A 14,871-nucleotide genomic window follows, 5' to 3' on the forward strand; every position below is an offset into this window, starting at 1 on the left:
CCAATGTCCCTTGCAAGCAATACAAAATGTTCAGAAATATTTCCTCCTCCTAGCTGGATGTGATGACACACACCCATGACCCCAGCCAACAGGAGGTAGAGACAAGAGAATAAGGAGTTCAAGGTCATCCTCAGCTACATAGCAAGTTGTGGCTAACCTGGACCACATGGAACCCTATACACCACACACACATGCACACACACACACACACACACACACCCTTGTTCTACATGTGAGGCATTCGCCTGAGGTCACACCACACACAGCGGAGCCCAAATTCAGACCTAGCCTGTGTTGTACCAGAGTGGGCGCTCAGGAGGTGCAGCAGTAGGTGCTGCTGTTGGTCAAGCTAGATGAACCTGTGCTTCACTCCCCAGCTCCAGGTGTCTCTCCTTGAACTCCCCTGTGGGCAGGGAGCTCACTACTTGTATATCCCCTCCTGGCCATGGCCAGTTTCATCCCACAAAGAGGGATTCTGATGGAGTTCTAAGCCCAGTCCTCAGTCTCTCAATCCTCACAGCAGCCTGGGGAATGACTAGTTCCGAGCATATGTCAGGCCTCCTAGGGGGAGGGGATTCCCAAATTCTTGTTTGTCTAATTATAAGATGTACTGTCATTCTGTAGCCCTGGCTGAGCCAGAACTCACTCTGTAGACCAGGCTGGCTGTAAACTCACAGAGATCTGCCTGCCTCTGCCTCTTGAATGTTGGCCCCTGCCTTTTCTGTTTTATTTTTTTTTTTTTTGGTTTTTCGAGACAGGGTTTCTCTGTGGCTTTGGAGCCTGTCCTGGAACTAGTTCTTGTAGACCAGGCTGGTCTCGAACTCACAGAGATCCGCCTGCCTCTGCCTCCCGAGTGCTGGGATTAAAGGCGTGCGCCACCACCGCCCGGCGCCCCTGCCTTTTCTGTTTTACTTTTTGTTTTTTCGAGGCAGGGTTTCTTTGTGTAACTTTGGAGCCTGTCCTGGAACTTGCTTTGTAGACCAGGCTGCCCTCGAACTCACAGAGATCTACCTACCTCTGCCTCCTGAGTGCTGGGATTAAAGGTGTGCGCCACTACTACTCTGCTTCTGTTATTTTGTTTTGTTTTTTTTTTCAAGAAAGGGTCTCTCTGTATAACTCTGACTGTCTTAGAACTCACTATGCAGACCAGGCTAGCCTCAGACTTACAAAGGTCTGCCTGCCTCTGCCTCCCAAGTGCTGGTCCCTGTCTTTTCTAGGCAATAGGTCCCTTGACTCAGGCTGGGCTGTCACTTGACTGTCTGTCCTCCTGTCTGTCTGCAGGAAGCTGTTTATCATGCCACCATTCAGCATTTAGTGGAGGGTGTCATCTCTGGATACAATGCGACAGTTTTTGCCTATGGGCCCTCAGGTACTGTTTGGGCGTTGTTTTCAGGGCGGTGTGGGCATGGTGCCAGCAGAGGTCCTCTGCCTCCTTTCTAGAGATAAGGTGTCAGGTAGATCAGGATGGCCTTAAGCTCACTGTGTAGCCAAGGATGATCTTGAACTCCCAGTCCTCCTGCCTCCATCTCCCAAGTGCCGGGATCATAAGCGTGTGTCGCCATGCTGGAGATGGAATCCAGGGTTTGTGTATTCTAGGTGAGTACTCTACCGACTGAGTCACATCCCTAGTCCATATACAAATACCTATATATTTGTATATTTTTGGTGGTACCATAGATTGGACCTAAGGCCTCATGCATCCTGGGCCTCTAGCACTGAGCCTCATCATAAGCACCAGGGCTTTGTCATCCACACCTCTGAAAGGTGAGAATGTTTCCTCCTCACAGAAAAGAGTCCAGGGAATAAGAAAACTGTCCCAGGGCCTGGAGAGATAGCTCAGTGGTTAAGAGCACTGGCTGCTCTTCCAGAGGACCTGGGTTCAATTCCCAGCACCCACATGGCAGCTCACGACTGTCTGTAGCTCCAGTTCCAGGGGATCTGTCTCCTTCACACCAATGCATGTTAAATAAATTATTTTATAAAAGATAGCTGTCCTAGAGCACATAGCCATTGGGGGTGGAGCTTCCACCCCAGCCTGTGATTTTCTGCTCAGGAGGACCAGGAATTTCTTCTCTGAAGTTAGAGTAAAGTTCAAGCAGTGTTTGCAAACAGGCAGCTTAGGGGTCACCCCAGTTCCCCGGCTCTTTGAGAAACTAAGGCAGGAAGCTCACAAGTCCCAGGCCAGCCCGGGCTATATAATGAGACCTTGTCTCAAATAAATAAGGAAAGGAAAAAGAAAGGGCCAAGGATCTAGCTGGGTAAGAAGTGCTTGCCTGGTCCAGGGTCTACAGAATGAAGTCAGTTCTCTTCTCCTTGGATGAGGACTGGACCCCTGGCTGTGTAGGTGGGGACCTGGCTGCTTCATCTGTACACCAGTCAGTGATATGCCAGGTTTATGGGGAGGAACAGGCCATGCTGTATTTCTTGGGGGCAAATGCTGAGGGGGCCGGTGATATCCCCCTTATAAGGAACACCCCCTGAAACTATGCAGAAGGTCAGGCCTCTTACTGCACAGCACATTTGAGCCCCACCTTTCCGCAGGTGCTGGGAAGACCCACACCATGCTGGGCATGGACGCAGAGCCTGGCATCTACCTTCAGACCCTCACTGACCTCTTCCAGGCCATCGAGAAGACCCAGGACAACATGGAATATAGTGTATCTATGTCTTACCTGGAGGTGAGCTGGTTCTTGTGCATCAGTTGGACCAACTGCAGAATGGGTACAATACTAACTGCCTGTGCAGAACTCAGGTGTAAACTCCCCTGCAGCTCAGGCTTCCAATTGGTTCTTTTAAAAGTGTTTTAGGGGGCTGGAGAGATGGTTGATCAGGTAGGAGCACCGGATGCTTTTTCAGAGGACTGGGGTTCAATACCCAGCATCCACATGTTAGCTTACAAATGTTTGTAACTCCAGTTTTAGGTGATCCAACATCCTCTTCTAGCCTCTGAGGCATTGTATGCAAGCATTGCACAGACATAGATGGGCAAGACACCCATGCCAATAAAATAATTTAAAAACTATTTAAGCTGAGCCAGGCAGTGGTGGTGCACACCTTTAATCCCAGCACTTGGGAGGCAGAGGCAGGTGGATCTCTGTGAGTTCGAGGCCAGCAAAGCTACAGAGAAACCTTGTCTCAAACCTGCCCCCCCCCCAAAAAATTATTTAAGCTGGGCTTGGTAATGCATGCCTTTAATGTCAGCACTGAGGCATGTATATCTCAGAGTTTGAGGCCAGCCTGGTCTACAGAGAGAGTTCCAGGACAACCAGGGCTACACAGAGAAACCCTGTCTCAAAAAACCAAAAGGATTTTTTAAAAATTTATATATATATATATATATATATGTGTGTGTGTGTGTGTGTGTGTGTGTGTGTGTGTGTGTGTGTTGCCCTGCATGTATGTCTGTGTACCACATGCTTTCCTGGTAGCCACAGAGGCCAAAAGAAGGTGTTGGAGCCTCTGGAACTGGAGTTACAGATGGTTGAAATCCACTATGTGGGTTCTGGGACTTGAACCCCAGTCCTCTGCAAGAGCAGCCAGTGCTCTTCATCCCCGAGCCATTTCTCCAGCCCCTTCTTTATGAGTCTTTGCTACTTTGTCCCAACCTTTCTGTCTGCTCCAGATTTATAATGAAGTCATCCGTGACCTCCTGAATCCGTCTTCTGGGTTTCTGGAGCTGAGAGAAGATTCTAGAGGCAGTATCCAAATTGCAGGCATCACGGAAGTATCCACCTCAAATGCTCAAGAGGTGAGGGTCACAGCCCAGCCCATAAAGTTCTCCTTGTTCAAGTTTGCTGCAGCGACCTACAGGCAGGTGCAAGCCAAGCTATCATGGCCTAGATGACAGTGAACACCTCAGCCCCCACCCCCCACTCTTGCCTCGTCCACACTGTGCAGTCCTAGCCCTGGTCTGATCCCTGCACAACAGAAGGGCCTGAGCAGAGGGTTGCTACTCCAGTTCTATAGCTGCTTGCATGGCAGAGGGGTTCACTCCCATGGCCAACCCTAACAATTCTGTAGCTTCCGCTTCCTGGAAAGCGGTCAGGGTTCCTCTAGGTTCTGTGGGGGAAGGGGTGAGTTAGGCTGGGTATATAGCTCAGCTGTGGAGTGCTTGCCTAGCATGTATGAGCCCATGGGTTCCATCCCCAGTACTGTATAAACTGAACATGGTGGCACACATTTGCAACCCCAGCACTCAGGAGCTGGAGGCAGGAGGATCAGAAATTCAAGGTCATCCCTCGTGGCATAGTGAGTTTTAGTGAACCCAGACAATGTGTCTTAGTTAGGGTTTCTGTTGCTGTGATGAAACACCATGACCAGAAGACAAGTTGGAAAGGCAAGGGTTTGTTTGGCCTATGGTTCCACATCACAGTTCATCACTGAAGGAGGTCAGGACTGGAACTCTTACAGCTGCAGGGCTGTTGGGGTTGGCAATAGAAGTGAACCCCTCTGCCATGCAAGCAGCTACAGAACTGGAGCAGCAACCCTCCTGGAGGCAGGAGCTGGTACAGGATGCTGCTTACTGGCTTGCTCAGCCTGCTTTTTTTTTTTTGTTTGTTTGTTTTTCAAGACAGGGTTTCTCTGCAGCTTTTTTTTAGAGCCTGTCCTGGACCTAGCTCTTGTAGACCAGGCTGGCCTCGAACTCACAGAGATCCGCCTGCCTCTGCCTCCCGAGTGCTGGGATTAAAGGCGTGCGCCACCACCGCCCGGCTCAGCCTGCTTTTTTATAGCACCCAGAACCACCTGCCCAGGGATGGCACCACTCACAATGGGCTGCGCCCTTCCCATCAATCACTAATTAAGAAAATGCCTTATAGCTGGATCCTATGGCTGCATTTTCTCAACTGAGGTTCCTTTTTTTCAGGTAACTCTAACTTGTGTCAAGTTGACAAAAGACTAGCCACCACAGGAAGAATTTTGTCTTTAAAAAAAAAAAAGGAGGGAATAAAAACACTAATAGGATCAATATATGTGTAAGAAAAATATAAAAACCTTACCAATGAAATCCTGTTCATTAAACTGAGATGAGAAGCAAAAAAAAAAAAAAAAAGGAGGGAAAAAGAGATTATCCATTAGTGATATCTATCATGGATAGAGGAAGGGCAGATGGGGTGCCCATCAAGAATCTTTAATTCCGCCGGGCAGCGGTGGCGCACGCCTTTAATCCCAGCACTCGGGAGGCAGAGGCAGGCGGATCTCTGTGAGTTCGAGGCCAGCCTGGTCTACAAGAGCTAGTTCCAGGACAGGCTCCAAAACTACAGAGAAACCCTGTCTCGAAAAACCAAAAAAAAAAAAAAAAAAAGAATCTTTAATTCCTCTAATTTACTTAACTAATTAATCACTTCATGCCACAAACTAGACTGCTGTAAGAGTCCGAGCCCCAGAGTCTCCCTTCCCCCTTTTCTTCTGTCTTTCTAGAAGGAATGTGTGGCCACTCAGGTCTATGACTTGCCTTCCTCTCCCTCCGCCCTCAGATCATGCAACTACTCACCAAAGGCAACCGGCAGCGTACACAGGAGCCCACAGCTACCAACAAGACTTCCTCCCGCTCCCATGCTGTACTGCAGGTCACTGTGCACCAGAAAAGCCGAGGTGGCGACCTGGCAGAGGAGGTGCACCTCGGGAGGCTCTTCATGGTGGACCTGGCAGGTGCAGAGCGTGCAGCCCAGGTACAGCCCCTCTGAGGTGCACCCACTTTCAGATGTCCTTACTGTCTTTCACCCTGGGGTCTGTCATTCTCAGTCTGAATGGGACCTTGGCTGTCCTTGTTTAAATGTTCTCTGACACCCAGGACAGTGTTGGACCCAGAAGAGGTGGCAGAGTCTTAGGTAATGAATCCTGCAAGCATTTAGTGAGGAAGGCAGGGAGCCAATGTTTTCAGAGGGTCTTCCTTCCTGCATCTACTGAAGGTGATCCCCATGTGTTGGGGTGTCATGTGTCATCAGGTAGCAGTGCCCAGGGAGGCCTGGGCTTTCATGGTCTGTAGAGGCTATGGCAGGGGTCTTAGGGCTGAGCCTAGACAGATCCTGAGGAGTTGGGTTGGAATACAAGGAAAAACGTTTGGAGTTCCACACTGTGGGCAGGCAGGTAGGTGCACAGGGACCCTGGCAGGAAAGGCTGCACAGCCATAGTCCCTTCCCAGCTGTGGGTCCCTTGGTTTTGCTTTTGTGCTTCCTGGATGCTACCCTGTGGTTCAGGTGTTCCTTCAGGCCAGGGACCCAGCTCAGGGCTGAGCTAGAAAAAGAGTCAATTTAGGCCTTTGCAGATCCAATGTTACCAGTAGGCAGCATTTCCCTGCCCCTCTAGTACACACACCAGGCAATGATGCTTGCAATCTCCATAGCCATAGCCCTCCTTGGACAAGTTCAAGTCCAGCAGTGTGCCTGCTTCACGGTACAGACTTGGAGCCAGTTGTAGTGGTACATGCCTGTCATCCCAGTGCTTGAGAGGCCGAGGCAGGAGGACTGTGAGTTTCAGGCTTGCCTGGATGACATAGTAAGACTCTGAGAACAAAAAGAAAGAGCTAGGGATGTAACTCAGGTGGTGGAGTGCTTGCGTAGCGCACGTGAAGCCTCGGGTTTCGTCATCAGCACTGTGTGAAACAAGTATAGTAGTGCATGTATATAATCCAGAGGTGGAGGTAGAAGAACCAGAAGTTCAAGGCCAGCCCAGCTTCATAGTGAGTTCGAGACCAGCAACATTAAATCCAACCTCTACGTCCATGCACCACTTGTGTGCCTGGTACTGCGAAGGCCAGAAGAGGGTGTCTGATTCCCTGGAACTAGAGCAACAGACAATGGTGAGCCACCATGTGGATGCTGGGCTCAGATGTGTTTGTTGGCTTTTGCACACATCTTCACCCGCTCATTTAGCTCATGCCATTGAACACTTACTATGCCAGCTGCCGGCAGGCTCCCAGACGCATGGCCAAAGGGACGGGTGTGACTTCCCAGAGCTTGCATCTTATGGGGCAGCAGATGACACAGCCCTGCCCACATGCGGAGGCAGGGGACTGCTATAGTGTCTGCGCATTAGAGGAAATAAGTGGGGCTGCATTGGGAAGATCAGGCGCTGGGGCTGTGGACTCTCAGAAAGCCACCAGGGGGACCCGTAGAGCTTAGGGTAAGTCTTCCAGTTGGAGGTAGGGTACTTCCTAGACAAAATACACTCACTTGCATTTTGTTGTAAGCAGTGTTGTCTGGGTTCCAACCTGTTTATTTCAGTTAGCTTTCCTATGTCAATCAGCTCTATATCTGAGACTAGATGCTTAATACTCTACTTGTGATGTCCTATCTAGGGGTTTCCAGTCCTTAGGACTTATGGGCCTCAGTACCAGGGCAGGTGGGGCCCTTCCCCATCCCTTTGGACTTGAGTCCCCTCCCTGGGGATGGGGAAGGGAAGATATCAGTAGGAAGGGACTCGGTCCATGTTCAGCCTGGCCTCTCTGCTCAGACCCAGAACCGAGGCAAGAGGATGAAAGAGGGTGCACACATCAACCGCTCGCTGCTGGCGCTGGGCAACTGCATCAATGCCCTCAGCGAGAAGGGTGGCAGCCGAGCTCAGTATGTGAACTTCCGTGACAGCAAACTCACGCGCCTGCTGAAGGTAGGTGCCCCAGCTGGGGGTTAGGGAGGGCCACCGCAGCTGTCAGTATCTTCCAGGAATTAACTGCCAGCACAGAGGCCTAGGACCCTGAAGGCATCACTCTGTAGAAGTCCGAGTACCTGGCCAATGCCTGACTCTCTATTACTCTCCTGAGTGTGGTCTATCCTTGCTCACATGCCCCTAGTAACAGGGAGCTCACTACTTCCCAAGATGCCGATCCCACTGTGGGTAGCTGTAACCTGTGAAAACTTTTCTTTATACTGAGCTTGATGCTGCCTAGATAAATGAACAAGCAGTAAATAAATGCCCCTACATCTGCCCTCTGGGTCTAAACTGCTCCCACCAAAGCAGCAGTCAGAAGGGGGGGGGGGCTGGAGTACAACCCATTTATCCTGGGGGTCTCCTTCCCAGGCCTCACTCTGGTCCCCAGTGTCAGCTGCCCTGATCCCAGACCTCTGATGATACTGGCAGAGGGCTGGGGCCACTGGTGACGTGGCGAGCACATGGCTCCCATCAACCCAGGTCTGTGGTTCTCACTGAGCAGGATGCCCTGGGAGGCAACAGCCGTACAGTGATGATCGCTCACATCAGCCCGGCCAGCACCAGTTTTGAGGAATCAAGAACCACACTGCTCTATGCGTACAGGGCGAAGAACATCAAGACGAGGGTAAGGGAGTGGGAAAGATGGCCTGACTTCAGTCCCTAGACCCATGTTAAAAACAACAATAGCAACACAAAACAAACAAACTCAGATGCAGCAGCGCTCACCCATACTTCTTGTGCTGGAAAGGACACAGACAGATCCCTGCCAGTCAACCTGGCCTCTCTGTCAAACTCCAGGACATCAAGAGACCCACCCCACTCAAAAGAACAAGGTGAGCTGGGCATCATACTGCAGGCCTTTATGTCAGCTCTCAGGAGGCAGAGGCAGGTGGATCGCTGTGAGTCCAAGGCTAGCCTGATCTACCTTAGGGTGACGCGGGTCAGTCAGGTATACACGGTAAGTAGTTAAAATATAAAAATAAGGTGGATGGAGGCTGCAGAATGACACCTGAAGTTGATTTCTGGCCTGTACACACACGAACATACACATGTACACCCACGTGAACATGAATCTCCCCCTCCCCCACAATCAGTGGTTGCAGTAGTTACCGGTGGGAAGATTTCTAAAAATTCCTAATGGATTACTTGAAGTCTTTTATTATGATAAGATATACGTGGAACAATTTTTTTTTTCATTTTGGTTTTTCTTGGTAGGGTTTCTCTGTGTAGCCCTGGCTGTCCTGGATCTTAGAGAGATGTGACTGCCTCTGCCTCCTGAGTGCTGGGATTAAAGATGTGCACCACCACCACCACCAGGCTTCATTCAGTAATTTCTTTATTTCATTTTTCTTTAGTGTGTGCATACAAGTGTGTGCATATATGCATGTCATGGCAAGCGTATGGCTGTCGGAGGGTAACTTGTGGCAGTCAGCGCTCTTCTTCCTCCACCATGGAGGTTCTGGGACGACAGCCTTGGTAGCAATTGCCTTTACCCCAATGAGTCATCCCTATGGCCACCCAAATTTCCATTTTTATCCCTGTGAGTCCGCAGCATGGTAGCCTTGGTATAGTCACCCTGTGGTGCTACCAGAACGATTGTCCACCTTTAGAACTTACACACCAAACCAAACCAAAACTCAGTCTCCCATTAAAGACCCCTAGCTTCTCCCCAGGCCCTGGCTCTACCACTCTGCTTTCTGCTTCTGAGAATCTTACTTCTCTGGATGCTGCATAGACACAGCATTCTGCTTGTGTGTCTGGCTGAATACACCGAGCCCTGTGTTCTCAATGCTCCTCTGTGATATAGCAGGTGTCCAACCTGTCCCGCCACAGGCCACATGTATCCCAGAATGTGGCCCAGCACATTCATAGATAACATGATGTAGCAATGACGTTGGGTCCCCCCATCCCTGTTTTCCCATTTTATTTCTGTTGCTGTGATAAAATACCCAGACACAAGCAATCCCAAAATGAGAAAGGCTCCTTTTGACTCATAATTCTAAATTACAGTCCCTATTGGGGGACAATCAGGGCAAAGAGAGAAATTAATGCTTGCCTGCTTATGCTCTGCTCAGTTTCTCCATTCTTATATAGATCAGGACCATCCCCCCCCCATACATAGGGGATGGTGCTGCCCACTGTGGGTACCATCAATTAACTTAATTAAGACAGTCCCGTCAGACATACCCAGCCTGGTGTAGATAATCCTTCTTGGAGACTCTCTTCCCAGGATGATTATAAGTTGTGTCCAGTTGACAAGCCAATCACCACACCCACCACGTCACCTCTCAAACCTGTCCTTCAGGACACTTCTCGCCGTGCCTGACCTTGGGCGCTTGTCCTCACCATCAGGTCAAACGCAACCTGCTGAATGTCTCCTACCGCATCGCGCAGTACACTGACGTCATCTCTGACCTGCGCAGGGAAATCGAGCACCTCAAGTCAAAGATTGAGAAGCAGGATAAGGAGAAGAAAAGTGACCCCGGCGTCCTGGATATACAAGGTAGTGCTGAGTATAGCTGTACCTCCAGCAGGCCCTGATGGCTCAGTACCCTCTCTTCCCTGGAGCCCTATGCCCAACATCCATATTCCATGGGCCCATGGCTTCTCCTGGCCCAAGTGCCTAGCCATGGCCATCCTGATGATCTACATTCACAGTGACCAAGTGATCCTGCTAAGGGATATTATTTTTGCTTCCCTGGGAGCCTCAGGCTGGCTCTAGTTTCGTGCCTACAAGATATGGGAGCTAGACTATTATATATATATATATATATATATATATATATATATATATATATATACTGGAGACAGGGTTTCACTGTGTAGCTCTGGCTCTCCTAGAACATACTCTGTAGACCAGGCTGGCCTTGAACTCACAGAGATCCCCTTGTTTCCACATCCCAAGTGCTGGGATTAAAGGCGTGTGCCACTACATCTGGCTTATGTTCTTTTTTTAAATTTCATTTTCTTTTCTTTTTTGGTGTGGAGGCCAAAGGTCAGTCAGTGTTAAGTATCTTCCTCACTCTCTACCTTTGTTTGTTTGTTTGTTTTGAGTTTAGGGAGAAAATTATCATAGATTCATAGGTAGAAGCTTGAGATGTAGGCGTGCTGGTTAGCCATGTAGCTGACATTGAGCTGCATGGAAAGTGAGGGAGGGGGCCTTCCACGAAAGAGTAAAGAAGCCAGAGCACCAGAAGAGGCAGCTCAGGCTCTGAGCAGCCTGTGAGGGAAAAGACAGAAGGAGAGGAAGAAGAAAACTAGACCTCGCTGAGTCAGGCATCAGAGCAGCAGGTGGACCCAAAAGAACCTTAAAGTGGCTCAGAGCAACTGCCTTCTTGTTTGACTTTGTTTTTTTTTTTTTTTTTGTTTGTTGTTTTTGTTTTGTTTTGAAACAAGGTATATTCTGTGTAGCCTTGATTCTTCTGGAACTCATTGTGTAGACCAGACTGGCTCCTGCCTCTGCCTCCTGAGCGCTAGAATTAAATGGGTATGCCCTGCCCTCCACATCTGGCTCTTACTTTTTAATTGAGTTTAAACTTTTTGATTTATTTGATGTGTACTGGGTGTTCTGTCTGCATGTATGTCTATGCCCCATATGTTTGCAGTAACCAAGGAGGCCAGAAGAGGGTGACAGATCCCTGGGACTGAAACTGCAGATAGTTGTCAGCCACCATGTGGGTCCTCTGAAGAGTAGCCAGGGCTCTTAAATGTTGAGACATCTCTCCAGCCCCCTTAATATTTTTTGATACAGGGTTTCTCTCTGGGCTTGGAACTTAGCAATTGGGCCATGCTGGCTGGCGGGTGTGCCCTAGGGATCCACTTGTCTTTGTTTCTCCTGTGCTCCAGCACTAGGATTATAGAAGGGCACTATCATACCTGGCTTTGTGGTCTGAATTCAGGTTATAGAGAACTGAGGCCAGCCATGGAGGCAAGAGACTGACTTGACTCTTTCTCCCTTTCAAGAAAGAAAGAAAAGAAAGGAAGGAAGGAAGGAAGGAAGGAAGGAAGGAAGGAAGGAAGGAGAAAGGAAGGAAGGAAGGAAGGAAGGAAGAAGAAAGGAAGGAAGGAAGGAAGGAAGGAAGGAAGGAAGGAAGGAAGGAAGGAAGGAAGGAAAGAAGGAAGGAAGAAAGAAAAAACTTGCAAAAACAGATTTTAAGATACCTGTGTGGAGTGGGGAGGTGGCCCAGTCATTGTTTCTGTGTAAACATGAGGACTGGTTAGGATCCTCAGCTCTCACATAAAATCCAGTGCAGCAGGCTGGGTGCAGTGGTGCATGTCTTTAATCCCAGCACTTAAGAGGCAGAGGCAGGCAATCTCTGTGAGCTGGAGGCCAGCATAGACTATAGAGTGAGTTTCAGGACAGCCAGGACAGTTACACAGAGAAACAAAAATAAAATAAACAAAAAGCCAGGGGGTCTTGGGTGTCTCTAACCCCAGCAGTGGGTAAGGGAAGAGTCTGGAGGATTCCTGGAGCTGGATGGCCATCCAGTCTAGCCAGTTAATGGCTGCAGAGCAGTGAGAGACACTGTCTCAAAGCATAAGGCAGGGAGAGACTCTGAAAGATACCCAGCATTGACCTCTAGCCTGGCATGGGCACATGTGACTGCATGTGTGTATACACAGACCCACATTGACATGTACACAGCATATACACACATAACCCTCTCCCCCCAAAAAGGACATATGCAGACATACCACACACATGTTCTTTGGTTTATGAAGATAGGTTTTGCTGTAATTTACAGAGGACTTCTAAAATCAATAAAAATAAGCACACAGCTCAATGATTAAGAGTGAGCAAGACATTTAATAGACAACTCACAGAAGAATTACTTTTATTTTCATTTTATTTTATTTTTTTAAAGATTTATTCATTTATTATGTATACAACATTCTGCCTCCATGTATGCCTGCATTCCAGAAGAGGGCACCAGATCTCATTACAGATGGTTGTGAGCCACCATGTGGTTGCTGGTAATTGACCTTAGGACCTCTGGAAGAGCAGCCAGTGCTCTTAACCACTGAGACATCTCTCCAGCCCTTATTTTCATTTTATTATTTGTGTGTGTGTGTGTGTGTGTGTGTGTGTGTGTGTGTAGGTCAGAGGACAACTTGCAGGAATTGGTTTACTTCTCCTACCATGTGGGTTCTGGGGATTAAATTTAGGTTGTGAGGCTTGGCTGTAAGCACCTTTACCCACTGAGCCATCTTGCCAGCCATACAGAATTCTTAGTGGCAGGAAACATATCAAAAAGTCTCAAATACTTTAGGAAACAGAGGTGTAAGCTGAAATAGCTTTCACTTCTTGGACTAGCTAAAAGTAAAGCGCTGGGGAAATAAGAAATATGTATTACATTGGCAATATATCAGTTAGACAAAAATTAAGGTTTTCAAAGAGAAGTAAGACCATGACATATACCCATCTACCATCCTTTCACTTGTCATCTATGTGCCATCCATCCACCCACCCAACCATTTCCCCATCCATCCAGCCGTTCACCCAAATACATGTTCCTCCACCCACTCATCTCCCCATCTGTCCATCCATCCACCAACCCATCCTTCCATACACTCATACATGCAGCCTCATATCCATCCCTCCATCTATTCATCCATCCACTCACACATCCATTTATCCACCCACCTACGTTCCCATCCATCCATCTCTCCACCCAAATACACATTCATCTACCCATTCATCCCTCTGCCATCTTATCTATCCATCCACCTATGCTTCCATGCATCCATCCACCCGAATATACATACATACATACATACATATATACGTACATACACACATACCTATTCAGCTACTCACCTACCTACTCATCCACGCATCTACATATCCATCTGTCCACACCAAAATCCATCCATTTATCAATTTATGCACCATCAATTACCTACCCATCCAAGCCAGGTAGTGGTGGTGCACGCCTTTAATCCCAGAGCTCGGGATGCAGAAGCAAGCAAAGCTTTGTGAGTTCGAGGTCAGCCTGGTCCACAGAATGAATTCCAGGACAACCAAAGCTACACGGAGAAATTCTTTCTTGAAAAACAAACAAATAAAAAAAACCCAAAAAATTAACTACCCATCCATCCACATACCACATCTACACATCCTTCTATGTACACACCCACCCATCCTCCATGCATCCATACATGTCCATGGACCATGGCTCATCCTGTGAGTGAGCATGGCGTTCAGCCCAGCCAGTCTTCTTCCTACCTGCAGTCACAGTCCCCCATGATGCAGAGGAGGACAGTCATCTACAGATGAACAAGATCCGGGCACAGCTTATTGGGGCTTTCAAGGAGCAAATGGAGATGCGGCGCAGCCTGGTGGAGCTGGAGAATACCAACATTGAGCTGCACATAGACATGTCTCGCCACCTACTGACCATTGCAGAGTGAGTGCCCTGCTGATAGGCACAGCACACCCCCTAAGGGAAGGGAAGCCAAGGAACAGAGCGGGCACTGGTCCTCAACAAAACAGGTCCTGTCTCTGTTTCTCTCCCGTTACAACCCTATTGGTAAACTGGGCCAAGCACGTCTAGATCCCTTGGGCTTCTTACAGTTGGGGTCCAGAGCAAGCCCAGGGGTTCAATAAACATTAACACAATCTCTCCCATGGTTCATTTACCCATATGTGTAAGACTCTGAAGACAGAGTGACCCTGGATGCCCACACCAGACTTCTGGAGGTGAAGGGTATCCCCTAATCATTACACTGGGACAGTGGGTATCCCTCCAATTGTCCTGGAGTAACCTGGACACAAGACCACCCGCTTAGGGGTGACTTCATACAGCACTGTCACACTCAGACCCATTGCTTCTTTTCACCTCTACTCTAGCTTCTCCCCATAATTCCCCTCCTCTCCTCCTCCTCTCCCTCCCTTCTCAACTCCCTTCCTGTCCCTCCCTTTCTTCTTACCTTCCCCTCCCTTTCTCCTTTCCTTCCCCTCCCTTTCTCCTTCCCTCCCCTCCCTTCTCAATTACCTTCCCTTGCCTTTCTCTTTCCCTTCCCTTCCCTTTCTTCTTTCCTTCCCCTCCCTTTTTCCTTCCTTTCCCCTCCTTTTCTCCTTCCTTTCGCCTCCCTTTCTACTTCCCTCCCCTTCCCTCCTCTTCCTCTCTCCTTCCCTCCTCTCCCTTTCTCCTTCCCTTCCCCCTTTGTTTGGAACAAGATCTTGTATATAACTCAGGCTGGCCTGGGATTTATGACCTTTCA

General features: G+C 48.8%; 1 protein-coding gene across 1 annotated transcript in view; it reads left to right on the top strand.

Moving 5' to 3' along the window:
* The window catches only part of LOC119825543 (kinesin-like protein KIF19), a 49,125-nt gene that overhangs the window by 11,855 nt on the left and 22,399 nt on the right, over positions 1-14,871 (top strand). The window contains exons 4-11 of the mRNA XM_038346463.1: positions 1,282-1,369; positions 2,542-2,678; positions 3,623-3,748; positions 5,475-5,669; positions 7,453-7,605; positions 8,150-8,272; positions 10,000-10,150; positions 13,880-14,054. Of these exons, the coding sequence (XP_038202391.1) occupies positions 1,282-1,369; positions 2,542-2,678; positions 3,623-3,748; positions 5,475-5,669; positions 7,453-7,605; positions 8,150-8,272; positions 10,000-10,150; positions 13,880-14,054 (1,148 nt within the window). The remainder of the gene's footprint in view (positions 1-1,281; positions 1,370-2,541; positions 2,679-3,622; positions 3,749-5,474; positions 5,670-7,452; positions 7,606-8,149; positions 8,273-9,999; positions 10,151-13,879; positions 14,055-14,871) is intronic.

This window comes from Arvicola amphibius, chromosome 10 (genome assembly GCF_903992535.2).
Source record: "Arvicola amphibius chromosome 10, mArvAmp1.2, whole genome shotgun sequence".
NCBI classification, from domain to species: domain Eukaryota; kingdom Metazoa; phylum Chordata; class Mammalia; order Rodentia; family Cricetidae; genus Arvicola; species Arvicola amphibius.